Source organism: Pristis pectinata, chromosome 7, assembly GCF_009764475.1.
Source record: "Pristis pectinata isolate sPriPec2 chromosome 7, sPriPec2.1.pri, whole genome shotgun sequence".
Classification (NCBI taxonomy): Eukaryota; Metazoa; Chordata; class Chondrichthyes; order Rhinopristiformes; family Pristidae; genus Pristis; species Pristis pectinata.
In genome coordinates, this window is record NC_067411.1 from 77,580,947 (window position 1) to 77,595,126 (window position 14,180).

The following is a 14,180-nucleotide window of genomic DNA, read 5'->3' on the forward strand; positions in this document are numbered from 1 at the left end:
TAAGAAATCAAACCCTCTACAATTGGTGAGTTAAAGAAAGAAGCTTTTTGGTCAGATAAGATATTTTAAAAAATAGTGCTGTATACTTCAGATTTGATCAAAATAGTAAACACAGAAATATTTGGAAAATGATACAAAAACAAATTGCAGGATCAGGTCAAAAGTATCTAGGCTTAAAGTTGTAAAAGTTAAATTTAAAAGAACCAGAGATGACTCTGGGAAAACATGCATGAACGTCAATTGTTATTTCATGCTCAAGAGGGAATTATGTAGAACTACACACTCCAATACATATCTGACACATACAACCAAAGGTAATCTTGTATACTCATGATAAATAAGTAGGCATAATGAGTTATTGACCTTTAGTACGGTGTCAGATCTGTGGAGTATTCTCTATTGATTAATGTTTGTTCCATTTAACTTTTAGATTAGTTCTGGCCTTCAAAATTCGTAGCATTGAGGTCAGACAAATTGATTGAAGGACACATTGCAGATTGAGAATTCAGTTGGCTGTTTTTCCTCAATTTTGCATTATTACTGTTGAATAATGCTGCTGTTCACTCTCTGGTTTCACTTTTTGCTCAGGTTCAATTTTTATGAACTAACTACATGACATTTACAAAAATATTGAAACCTTTTCTTATAAATAATCATTGTAATTTAGTAACAATGAACTGTCTAATGTAACTGCAAATTATAAGGTAGTCCAGTTAATTGAAGGACTCTACAGTTTCTAAAGTTCTCAACATCAGCTGGCAGACCATTCAATATTATTTTAACATTTTATTTAGATATCATTTCATCAAATACTAGCTCCTGTCAATTTTGTTTTATATTTGACAAGCTTAAAGGTGATTACAGTGTCAAGAAATATGTAATTTTGAGCTGCAGGAAGATGGATTTAATTTTGTATATACTGTAATTTGCCTCCTCAAAATATCTTCCCCAAATCCTTGTACAAATTGCTTTTATTTTTAATAATAACATAGCTTAAAATCATCTCTGGGTTTATGTGAAAATGTAGCGCTTTCAAATTCAATATTTTAGCTCAAACTCATCTGTCATAAATTTTTGAAGATTTCCTGTGCCACTTCAAAGCAAATATATTTTTTGAATCTATTATTTCATAAATCCAATATTGATATTTTCAATAAAAATATGTTGTATTCTACTTTGCAGTTCTTTGTACAAAAACATATTTTAAAGTTTTTTTACCACTTAGTTTTCTTCCACTTACTTTTGCTATACCATTTATCAATGTGTAGCGGTTGCTACCGCGGAATAAAACAAGACTCTACTCGGAGGATTGCCAAACAGAACCGGTTTATTTTCCCGCCTTGCGCGGGCCCTTTAAGGGAGAATGTTCCCGCCCAAAACAACCGGCAATGACGTAAGTCCTACATCATCAGGACTTTCCCGCGCGCGGGTTCTCCCCGTCGCTCGGAAAGACGAGGCCCGCTACCATCTTGGGCCTCGTCGCTCCGACGCCGCGCGACCCGACTGCCGAGCCGGTTCGCCCGACTAGACGGTGAGTCGCCACAAATGTGTAGATAAGGGTATAAAGACAGCCTGTTTCGCAGCTTGTATCAATTCCACTGTGATAACCTTGCAAGAGGGGTCATGGTCATCTCACCCTTGAAAGTTTCATATGAAAGCAGCATTTTGTTTTTGTATTCATGCCTTCCTCTAACAAAACTAAACTTGGTGAATCAAGAAAGCATGTAGTAAATATAGAGCAGCTTTGATCAAGTCAGAAATGGGATTAAAAGGAAAAGAAACAAAACAAGGCATCGAAAATAAAAAGGAAATAAAAAGATGAACTAACAGAAATTTAAAATTATTATGGGATATGGGAGAAGAATAACAACAATGAGTCCAAATAGCATTGGAGAAATTTCAGATTTGTGTATAAATACCACATAAACACTTCTGTATCTGTTGGTGTTATACATGCTTGCCGTGGTTTCCACATTTATTAAGAACTAGTCTACTGTTTAAAAAAAAAATAAAGTCAATATTTCTTCTATATCCTTATTTTTAATATTTTCATTGTGGCTGTGTTAATTCTACTGAAGATGAACATTTTTCACTTAATGTATCAAGCTACCATTCTGACTTTACAACCTGTTGGCTTATTAATGAGATGAGTTGCTTAAATATTGCTCAATAACCTCTATTTGAGTATAATATATATCACTAGTTAGATATTTAATTTAAGCATGACATGCATATGATGCATCATATAGTTCCTTCTGTTTAATGTGAAGTACAAATCAAGTACTGGACAAGTACTTCAAAGCCGAAGGGTACAGGGTGTTGTTACTCCAGTACTTAGAATAGTTCCACCATTGTTTTATTTCTAATCTAAGCTGAATACTGCTAAACAATTTGGAAATGATGTATAGCTAAAAGTAAACTTCCCATTTAAATATAATTGCGCCTTCTTATCTTAGAGCCCAAATGGTTATGGATTTTCAGAATATCAGAGTGTCTGCTGAGTTCACTCTGACTCACTCAGCTCAGGAAGGAAACTATCTTTCATACAATATTCCTTTATCTTTCATGCTATTGTCAACTATTGTAGTGCTGTTATTGCTTTTAAACACACACAATGCACTTGTGATATTTTAATGCTGGAAGGAAGTTTCCTTTTTCTGGCAGTTTTGACAATATACCCATTGAAGTCTCTACACTATCTCTACCCTCTCCATCAGACCATTGGCAGAGTTGCCTATCTTGGCTGATGGCTGGCAGTTTTGTGTTTCTGTGCTACTACTGCACTCTGGCACAGGTTCCCTGCTTCTCCATTTTACTTAATTTAAGTAAATTACTAATTTAAGTAAGATGTGGAGATTGAAAGCTTTGAAGTGTCCTTAAAGTTTGCTTGTTAGCTTATAGTTTCACAGAATTCTTCCTGCTCATTTTAGTTTTGCTCCTTAAGATCCTTCCCCAGGTTGTTGAAGTCTCAAACATCTTCTGCATTTTTTTAACTTCTTATTCACCCAGCATCAACAGCCTTTCTTCTCACAAAGATGGGTTTCTAGACACAAAACGCATCAAGGGGTGAAAATGAGAATAGGCCATTGAGAAAGATTCTTGGCCATAATCATTATTGAATTGCAAAACATACATGAAGGTCTGCTCTTGTTTCAACTTTCTATGTTTCCATGTTTTAGAGCAGCTTGGAGAGAAACTATTGGTACAATAGTTCAATGAGTTGCTTTTCTAAAGATACTATTCAGGGTATATGTTAGAATAAATTGTGAGAATTTAGTCTATCTAACCTATGCTGCACTCAACCAAGTGGAGAGAAAATTTATTAAAAGATGCAAACAAATCTAAATTTTGAAATGTTAAGGGGATTTGCAGGGTTTAATGGAAGATATGCTTAAATATTGTAGTTCATGAATATTTTTATAGCCTAAAAATTAAATGAATCATGGATGGTGGTGGACAATTAAAAAGTTAATTGGAGAAGGAGATTCCAAAAATATACTTATTCTCATTGAAGGCAGGGTCCAGCATGTAAGTAACAGAGGAACAACTAAAGAATTTGTGCCACATTTGGCCAAAAGTGCTCAGGAGATAATTCACCTTGATTTCTCCTTGAGATCCATTATCACAGAAGCTAGATTTCTGCCAGTTTGATTCATTCCACATGATATCAATAAATGTCTGAGAGCACTTGATACAGAAAAGGCTATGAGATCACATTTCATCCTTTCTATGTGACCAAAGACTTGTGCTCAAAGACTAGTCAAGCCTCTGGCCAAACTGTTCTCTGACAGTTATGTCACTGGCAGCTATCCATGTGTGGAAAGTGCCCAGGTATGTCTTGTTAACAAAAGTCAGGACAAATTCACTCCAGCTCATTTGTGTCCAACGTATATTCTCCCAATCATCTGCAGATTAATAGGTGTTGGTGGTATTTTCCAGTGGCAATTTTTCTCCAATTAGATGCTCGCCAATGCCCAAGTGGTCTTTTCACCAAGACCACTTGGCTCCAGACCTCATTGACAGGGACTACATTCCAGTGGTGAAGTGAGAATTACTATGCTCAACATCAAAGCGGCATTTGACAAAGTGTGGCATAAATGCGTCTAGGTGAAAGTTAAGACAATGGGCATTAAAAGGAAAATACTCCAGTGGTTGGAGTTAGAACAAAGGAAGATGTTTGCAATTATCAGACATCAATTATCCCAATCCCAGGAGTTCTGCTGGGCAGAATCCTAGCCCAGCCAGTTTGAGTTGCTTCATCAATGACTTTCTTTCCATCATAAGACCACAAGTTAGGATGTTTGCTTATGATTGCAAATTCTCAGCTGATAAAACAGTGCAAGCCAGCAGGCAGCAAGGACTAGAAAACATTCAGACATGGGCTGATAAGTGCCAAATAACAATCGCATTACAGAAGAGGTTCTCACTACCTACATATATTGGAACACTACAACCTGCACATTCCCTTCCAAGTTGCACACCATCCTCAGTTGGGAAAAATGCTCCTGTTTTTGACTGAATGTGGCATCAAGGGCTCTGATAAAACTGAAGTTAAAGGGCACTAAAGGGAAACCGGTCCAATAGTTAAAGTTATACCTTGTACAAAGAAAAATGGTTGTGGTTGTTGGAAATTAATCATAAGTAGGGGTGCTGAATATAAGAGTAAGGAAGTCATGCTGCAGTTATATAAAACTTTACTCAGACTGCACTTTGGAGTATTGTGTGCAGTTCTGGTTGCCCCATTATAGGAAGGATATGGAGAGGATGCAGAAGAGGTTTACCAGGATGCTGCCCGGATTAGAGGGTATGAGCTATAAGGAAAGTTTGGTCAAACTTGGGTTGTTCTCCTTAGAGCATCAGAGGCTGAGGGGAGACCTGATGTATGTTTTTAAAACAATGAAAAGAATAGATGGGGTAGACAGTCAAATTCTTTTTCCCAGGGTAGAAATGTCAAACACCAGAGGACATGCTTTGAAGGTTAGAGGGGGGAAGTTTAAAAGCGACATGAAGAGCAAGTTTTTTTACACAGAGAGTAGTAGTTGCCTGGAATAGGTTACCGGGGTAGTAGTGGAAGCAGGCAGTTTGGTGGAGTTTAAGAGGCTTTTAGATAGACATGTGAATATGAAGGGAATGGAACTATATGGATGATACACAGGAGGAGGACATTTAGTATAAATTTGCACAACTTCATGGGCTGAATGGTCTGTCCAGCACTGTACAGTTCTATGTAAGTATTTGTGGCTATTAGGAGCAAGTCAGAGAATAGGTATTGTGTGAGATGTGACTTACTTCCTGACACCCTCAAAGCCTTTCCATGAATGGTGTGGTGATGTAGCAGTTGGAACTGCTGCCTCACAGCTCCAGGCTCCCAAGTTTGACCCTGCTTTTTCTGTGGAATTCAAACTTTCTCCTTGTGATGCATGGCTTTCTGCAAGGTGCTTCAGTTTCCTCCTACATTGCAAGGACGTGCAGATATGTTAACTGGGTCTCTGTAAGTTAACCTTAGTGTGGGTAAGTGGCATGAAGGAGAACAAGTTACAGAAGTACAGAGAAATAAAGATTGATGGGATTGCTCTGCAGGGATCCAGCATGATCCTGATGGACCAAATGATGACATCTTATGTCATAATAAGTAAGTAATCTACAAGGCACAAGTTGATTTAACACTTTCCACTTACATGGATGAATAAGACTCCAACAGCAGTCAAGAAGCTCAGCACTATCACTGATAAAGCAACCTTCTTTATTGCCTTTCAACCATCTCCCTAAATATTAATTTCTTCTACCACTCTCAGACCTTCCACCTACGCTATTTTGACACTATCTCTCAAACCAGTGACCTCTTTCAACAAGAAGGACAAGGGCAGTAGGCACTTGAGAAACCCACTGTCCTGACTTGGAAATATAATCCTGTTCCTTCATTGTTGCTGAGTCTAAATCTGAGAATTTGTCACTCTATAGAAAAAGAGACTACGCAGAGAGCAGCACATCTTCCCCTGGACCTCTCTGATGAACAATTCATTTGCAGGTTCAGGTTTACCAGGAGTGTTACTACTGAGGTAGCTGACTTTCTGTGGAAAGACCTTCAGCCATGTCCTCATACCTGGACTGCTCTCACCATAGAGGTCAATGTCATGTTGACTTTCATATTCCTTGCTGTAAGATCTTTTGAGCAGCTGCAGCAGATCTCTGCTATGTCTATCAAGTTGCTCGTTAAGAAAGATTACTGGGAGCATAATAGACATACTGTAGAGTCTGAAACTTAGCAGAAGCAAGAGCACCAGGAGGAAGAAGGTGGTTATTAGGGGAATGTTCAGCCAACTGGGTAGAGGAACTGGGGTTTGCTGGAATTACTGAATTCACACAAGTGCAGACAGCAGTGAATGAACTGGTTCAACTCCTTTCTGAGACCTTTGCCATTAAATAAGCCAGTCTTCAGTCAGTTTGATTCACCCTATGTGACATGATGATAGCTGAGAGCACTGGGTGCAACAAAGGCTGTGCCTGTATTATTGAAGGCTTGTGCTTCAGGATTAGCCACACTGCTAGCAAAGCTGTTTGAATAGAGTTACACCGTTGACATCAACCTAAAAATGTGGAAAATTGCCCAGGTATATCCTGTTCACAAATAGCAGAACACACTCAACTGTGACAACTGGTGCCAGATCAGTCTACACTCAATCATTTCTTGATTTAAAGCTGTTAAACTTACTATTGATTTCCAATCAGCAATATGACAGAATGTGACATTAACAAAGCAATCAAGAAGAGCTTACTCACTCATCACCTGAGTACTGATGTTCAGTTTGGGTTTTGTCAGGGCCACTCAGCCTGGAACATGCTGGAAATGTTCTGGTCAGAGGAAAGGTCAGTGACCTTGTATGTAGAAACTGTTCTTTCGCATAGATGCTGCCTGACTGGCAAGCATGTTTTCATGCTATCATGTCTTTTTCTGACTATAATACTTAGGTTTAGCAAAGAGGTTTAAATTGTATTTATGTTTATCAGTTTATGCTTCACCGTGCTGAACAACTAATATCTCCAGATCTTTTTCAGTGTCATCTTCAGCCTTTTCTATACCAGTCATCCAATATGTAGCTGCCATTTTTCTTTCAATATATCTGCTAATGTTCCTTTTGCATTGACTTGTAGTTTCTTGTCACCAGAACCCTTTGGATTATAAATTCATTCAAAATGGGGGAATAAGGAATGTCATAATTGGCAGCATTTAGTTTTGCTGCATTGATTTGTTTTCCTTGAGTACTTTATTTGAAGTGTAACTACTCATGTAGTGATAGTGGGGTCTTTGGCTTTCAAGCATTAATGAGATTGTTAGAATGAAGGACTTGAGTGCATAGGTGACTTCTTTCCACCAATGATCATTCAGTGCACAGTCAGCTTTGTTCCTCTATTGCCCTGCTGAGTGTTTTTGTTTTAATATAATCTTTACTGAACTGGATAGAACAGAAAAAAAATTACTCATAGTATATGTTCTTCTTAAATTGAAGATCAAGTAATTAGAGGTCCTCCTGGATCCATCCAAATATGTAAATACTCATGCTTTTGTAACATTGTCTAAAGTTGTATTGTCATGGAAGGAAATAATTCATATTAATAAACACTTTTATTGCAGGATGACTAGCCTACACTTGAATGTTTAGCATAAAACTTCCACCCCGTGTGATTTGAGACTCTCCTATTTTGCAACTTCTTTAAAAGGATTTGGGTCCAAGTTTGTTTCTTGCATTGAATTGCAAATTAAATCATGTGCCTTTGGAAAGACTAGTGGGTTCACATCATTAAGAACTAGCAAATATTTTGTTTTGGCAATGCAAGAGACTGCAGATGCTGGAACCTGGAGCAAAAAAACAACTGCTGGAGGAACTCGGTCCATCAAAGGGATGGTTGATGTTTCGAGTCAAGACCCTGCACCAGGACTTAAATATTTTATTTATATATAGCAAATATTTGCAAACACGCAAAATTTTTTCATCAGCTTTTCTATCAGTTTCCTCCTTTTCTCTTTCAAAAGATATTGACTTGTTGAAATTAAGGCTGTGAACACTTTGACTTCATCCAAATATTTAATCTTACTTTGTGTACCTGGATGGCTTGTGTGATGTTCAAGTGTATTATCACAGGTTTCAGTCCTTTTTTTTTCTAGATATTCAGCCATGAACTTCTTGTTAACTTTGCTTAGCCGTGATACCAAATCATGGTCCTTCTGTTGTATGGCTAACAATTACCTGCCACCTTCTCCAGCAAAGATAGTGAATACTCAGCTTTTTTTATCCAGGTTGCAAGCCTTACTGGTTTCATTACATGAAACCATTTTGTACCTTGTTTATTTCAAGAATACAGGAATCTATCTCCAAAGATAGAAAATAGAAGTCTATGGAAAGTTTGTGAAACTAATTTTTTAATCTTCTCTGTGGTTATCGCTTTTAACCATGGTCCTTTTCCTCATTTGCTATTAAAGATGAAACAAGTGAATAAAGAAACACCCTTTCTTTCTGTTGGTAGCAAGTGTATTTTACTTGAGCATCTTCAATCCAGTTCCTTATCAGTCTTCCTAATTTGGTATAGATTTCTTTATTCATTTCTAACTACTAGAAAATCCATAACAACTCTATTAGTCTTTCAGGGTTTGCTGTCACTCAGATTGTTCAATGCTAATGTTGTTTGCCAAATATGACTCTCTTTAGAATGATGAGAATTTAAGCTAACACATTGCAGGGCAAAGAAAGTCACACTACATAAAAGGACTCATCTCAGAAGGAAAACATCATTCTGTAAATTCCATTTAAAGAAAATCCATCCTGTCATGACTTATAATAGTAGAACAGTTACATTATTGAAGGTCAGTAACAGCCTCACAGAGATTATTTAAGTTGGGAAAAAGTTTGGAGATAGTTTTATTTACGAGGATATTGATGATACTGGGGTGCGAGGGGGCGGGGTTGGGGGGTGGGTATGTGGAGAAAGACCCAGCAGTTAAGAATTGTCTAATTGAGCAGCGGGGTTTCTTGGTTTAAAAAAAAACAAAATACTGGAGGAACTCTGGAGGGAAATGGACAGTTGACGTTTTGACATTTTGTTTATTGTTCCAGATTCCATCATGAAACTTTCAGGAATATATTCAATGGGAGTTGCCAACCTTACTTAATCTTCTGAACAAGTATCATCAAGATAGTAGTCAATTAGGTTGATAATGCATTACAATAAGTAGTAATATCATTACCAGATTTGCCTATTTCCCTATTTTGAATTGCATTCCTTCACATTTTAAGTATTGTTAGCCCATCATGCAGAGTTACAACCAATTATGGATGATTTATAAAAGCTATCAAGTGAAAAGTTCGGTCATATTATGCAATGTTTTGTGCACAAGTGCATGTTAACTGAAATCCAATCTTGGTTAATGATTTCTTTGTGCATGTATAATGCATCTCCACAAATTTGCTGTAAGTGCTACTTGTTAATGATGAACCTACACAATGGTAACTAAATTTCTTTGCACAATTTGATGTTATTTGCCCAGTTGAGGCTTGTGAATGATGGTGGTCACTGATGCCAAAACATGTCTCTGCTTTCTATATGAGAGTTCAGGCCTGCTTGTTTGTTATGGGGGGTGAATTTTTCTTGATCTAATGTCTTGGAGATCAATGTGGCCTTCAGTGTGTGGTAGGGTGTCCTTTAAGTAATTACTTCATGTCTGCACCCAGTTCTCCTTGTTTTAAATGTCTATTTATGACATTTCAGCATCTGCTTTAACCATTTTTATACTCCAAGTTTTACTTAGCATTCTGTATGAAACTTGGTGTTTTATCTATCTTCCTGCTTTCCTGTCTCTAGAATTCTAAAATGTCTTTGGTTGCTCATTCGGCATAATTTGCTCTGGGCATTCTCTTGAACTGATAGTGGGTTGCATTGGAACAGATAGTGCCGCAGTGATTGCTAGAATTTAGTAGGGGAGCTTATTTTTGAAGTCAGTGGAAAATGCTGTACAGTGGAAATTATTTCCTGACTAATTTGAGATAGCTACTTTTATGAAAGATACCCAGCAAAATGTATTGCAATCCAGTAAAATACAAATGAAGGAAGCTAATATCTAATAATTCTTTGAAATTAGCCAATCTAAGAAAACATTGTACCATTATTGCATGTAAATGCTTAACACAAAGCAATGCATAGTATAATTAAATACCAAAAAGAGCTAATGTCAAGAGACACCAGGAGGAAAATGAATTGCATTTAATCCTAGCAAAATCAAATAGATAAGAATTAAATTAAAACTGTTTTTAAGGGTCACTCATTTAAAAAGGTTGCATTAACACTCTAAAATGACTGCCATTCTAAATGTTGCTAAGCTGTCCTGAAAGTGACCTACACAAAATCATACTTATTCAGCCTTAATGCAATACTGAACCTGAAGTAGAACATGGAGTAACTTGTCAAAGTTTAGAGTCTACAAGAACGTGAACCCTTTATAAATAATTAAAGATTGGCAATCTTTGCCACTTAGAACAGCTGATACAGATTGCTCAAGTAAGCATAGTACCTTGGCCTGCTGCCCAGGTTGTTTGCGAAGCATCCAGTTGCATGATTGCACCATATTACTGAGACATATCTGACTCGAAGTTGACTGATTTTGATGGATGACATTTTTTTAAAAAGTGAGCCATGTGAAAGCTCAGTGTGAAATAATAGTCTCTTTCAAGCTAGTGGAGGGTTGCACAATACCGTATTGAGTCTAGATTCTTCTTCTTGTCCATTTTTGAAGTTGTGCAGTGTAAGTTTTATTCCTCAGATCTTGTGTAGTCCCCAAAGCAAAACACTGATATCAGCAAATCAGCATTGTGCCCATTATAAGACTTCATAACCTCTGCGAACAGGCTATTAACCTAACTTTTTACAAGGTTAAAGAAGGCTTGTATTTCAGTAGGATTACATTACAATCTATTGATTTCAGTTACTTAAATTGGGTAGTGATGCCTCATGGTTGCTTTAAACATTTGAAATTGTTCCATGTAAAAATCTAATGAAATTTATTTTATTGATCACTCTCAAAGCTGATGATGATGTTTGCCTTGTTATCATATTGATTTAGCCATATTTTTCTTTCCTAACTGGTTCTTGTCACATATTCTTCAATCCTTGAACTATTTATGTCATTTCTGGATTTAGCTTCAAGGTATTGTTACCAATGAAACAACTAAAACATAAGTCAGAAATCAGAACTCTTGAGTTTAGGTTGTAAGTGAAGTGCTTTGAACTTTTAGATTTTATGTTGGAGATCCAGTTCCAAAATAGCTTCCTTATCAAATGTTATTTTATGCTATAATTTACCAATCATCAGATGTAAATGAAAAGCAAAAAAAACTGCATTTGCTGGAAATCTGGGAAACCCCCCCCCCAGAAATTGCTGGAAATACACAGCAGGTCAGGCACTGTCTGTGGAGGGACAAATGGTATTAAGAGTGCATCAGAATCTGATTAAGGGGCATTAACCTGAAACATTAACTCTGTTTTTCTCTCCCAGATGCTGCCTGACTTGCAGAGTATCCCTATCATTTTCTGATGTTATTTCAAGATGTAAATGACTCTCTAATGGTTGTGAAGCCTTTATTTTATGCCTGGTATTGCTTTACATCTGTTAGATGATATCAGTTTGATAGGATGATATCAAATTAATTAACTTCTTATTGTGAGAATTTTGCTGTGTTGTTTCTGTGCTGTGATATTGGCTTGTGTGTGGAGATGAAAGTTGATATTTTGGGCTTATGTATTAGCAACTCAATTTCCCTCATCTTTACAGATGAGCAGTTTGTTTGAAGTTGTATTGGAGAAGTATGCTCGGAAAACATTTAATTGTAATATGCTTTCTACTGACCTCCCCCACCTGCTCCTCTGCACTCTCCCCTCATATTTGTGTCATATAGCAAGGGCAAACTTTTACTGATAGAGATGCTTAAAAGTTTACGACATAAACACACATGTATGCGCGCACGCGCGCACACGTGCAGCAATTGGAAGTCAGTTAGTATATAATATATATTCTTCCTTAGCTTTAATTAAGGCAAGCAATTGATTAGTAAACTTGGAAATTATGCTATGGTTAATTAAATGTCTGGTTTGAACAATTTTGGAAAACTTTGCTCATTTGTTAATGTCCCACATTTGAAATTGCATATTTTCTTTGAAGTAGGGGTCAATGATCATCATGCACATAATGGATAAACAAGATTTGGATCAAATAAATGTAGAGGCATTAAAGTTCTAAAAAAAAAATGAACATATTGACAAAATCTACATTTTTCAAGATCTGGGTATTATTGGCAAGGCCAGCATTTATTGTCTATACCATAATGCTTCTTGAATCAAATTGCTAGCATTTCAGAGTCAATCATACAGGTGGATCTAAAATCACATACTGTCAGCCTAGGTAAGGAGGGCAGATTTCTTCCCCTGATGGTGAACTATGTGGCCATCGTTACTAATGACCAGCTTTTTAAAATTACTTATTTTAAATTTAATTTAAATTCCACAGCTGGCTTTTTGGGATTTGAACCCAGGAGTTTTTGTCTTGGTTTAGAGAGGTACAAAACAAGAAGGGGCTAAGGGTTAATGATACCTGTCTGTTAATTGTGAAGCTATGTGCAGACTGTCCTTCAGTTCTCCATAAGCATCGATTAGACTCTTGCATGACCAGAAACCAAGCCGAGAAATCCTGACAAGGTAACGGGAAAAGACATCTCCTAGTGAACTGTGTTAAGTTTTGAAAGACTTAAAATGTAAAATGACCAAAATGTAAATTTCTATCAGTTTATCTGTGACAAGCTGGAATCTGCATATTGTAATTATAAGGGATTTACTCCAGCATATCGTAGACTTTCCCTGGTTGATAAATGTGATTTTCAATTAAGTATAAAATCATTTATTCCTCAGGGCATTTAGATTGCTGAATAATAAAATATTGTCTAAATGTATTTATTTTCTCCATTCTTTACTCATTTAATCGTAATTGCTAAATATTTATCTGACCTCTGTTGAATACATTAATTAATCAATTATTCAATGGATAAATCTATTAGGCAAAATGCATTTCCTGTGTAAATACAAGCACTGGATTTGTTCATATCTTCTTAATTTGCTAATATTATCTTTTCAGATTAAAAGAAGTGAGCTACCCAGAGTTCATGCTGTACTTGGAGATAGAGAATGTGGCCTGGACTCTGCTGTTTCAGCCTTAGTCTACGCTTACTTCCTTTATAAGGTACTTGAATAAAGGGAAGGTTTTAAGTGCACATTTTCCATAAATCAAAAAACCAGTGAAGCAGCAGTGTTTATCTATCACTTGTAAGAATATCTCAGACTTGTGTAGCCCTGCATCAGTCTAGGATGAACAAGTTACAAATGGTGGCACATCTGTTACTCCAGTCTGCTGCTGGAGTGCAAGTGGCGAATCCAGGATGTACTGGGATTCCCTAGCAGTACATTGGGGACTCTGCCTTTGCAATCCCATGCCATTTGGATCTGTTATTGGAGGAATAAGCTAAGTTATTTACTTATTATATTTCACTTCAATGTTTTAAATTATTAGTATTTTAATATATTCACTTCTTTATTTGGTTAATGATTCAGAGCAATTTATAGTCATTATATTTCAGAGATGTTGAAAAACTGTTACATAACCTCAGTCTTAGACCCTGGATGGTGGGAAGGAAGAAGTAAAAGGGCAAGTGTTGCATCTCCTGTGGTTACACAGAAAGGTGCTGTGAGGAGGGGAGTGAATGTTAATGGAGATGAAACAGAGAACCAGGCATTCATTAAGGGAATGATCCCTTCAGAATGCTGGAAGTGAGGGGAATATATCTCTGATGGTAGCATATGTTTGAAGTTGGTGGAAATTATGGAGGATGATTATCGAATGTGGAAGATGGTGGGATGGAAGGTAAAGACAAGAGGAATCCTGTCCTTGCTGTCAGTGAGAGGAGATGGGATAAGAATAGAAATGAGGGAAATTGAACAAAGAATTTTGAGAGTTTGAGAGCTCTGCCTAATATGGTGCAAGGGAAGCTTCAGTTAAGGAAAGACTATAAGACATAGCAAAATTAGGCTATTTGGCCCTTTGAGTTTCCTCCACCATTTGATCATGGCTGATTTATCTTTCCCTCTCA

The 14,180-nt window shown here is 36.8% G+C and overlaps 1 protein-coding gene across 1 annotated transcript in view; it reads left to right on the top strand.

Annotated features, from left to right (window-relative positions):
- LOC127572914 (protein prune homolog 2-like) overlaps nucleotides 1–14,180 on the top strand; it is a 184,690-nt gene that overhangs the window by 35,288 nt on the left and 135,222 nt on the right. Inside the window, exon 2 of the mRNA XM_052020642.1 lies at nucleotides 13,172–13,276. Coding sequence (XP_051876602.1) covers nucleotides 13,172–13,276 — 105 coding nt within the window. The remainder of the gene's footprint in view (nucleotides 1–13,171; nucleotides 13,277–14,180) is intronic.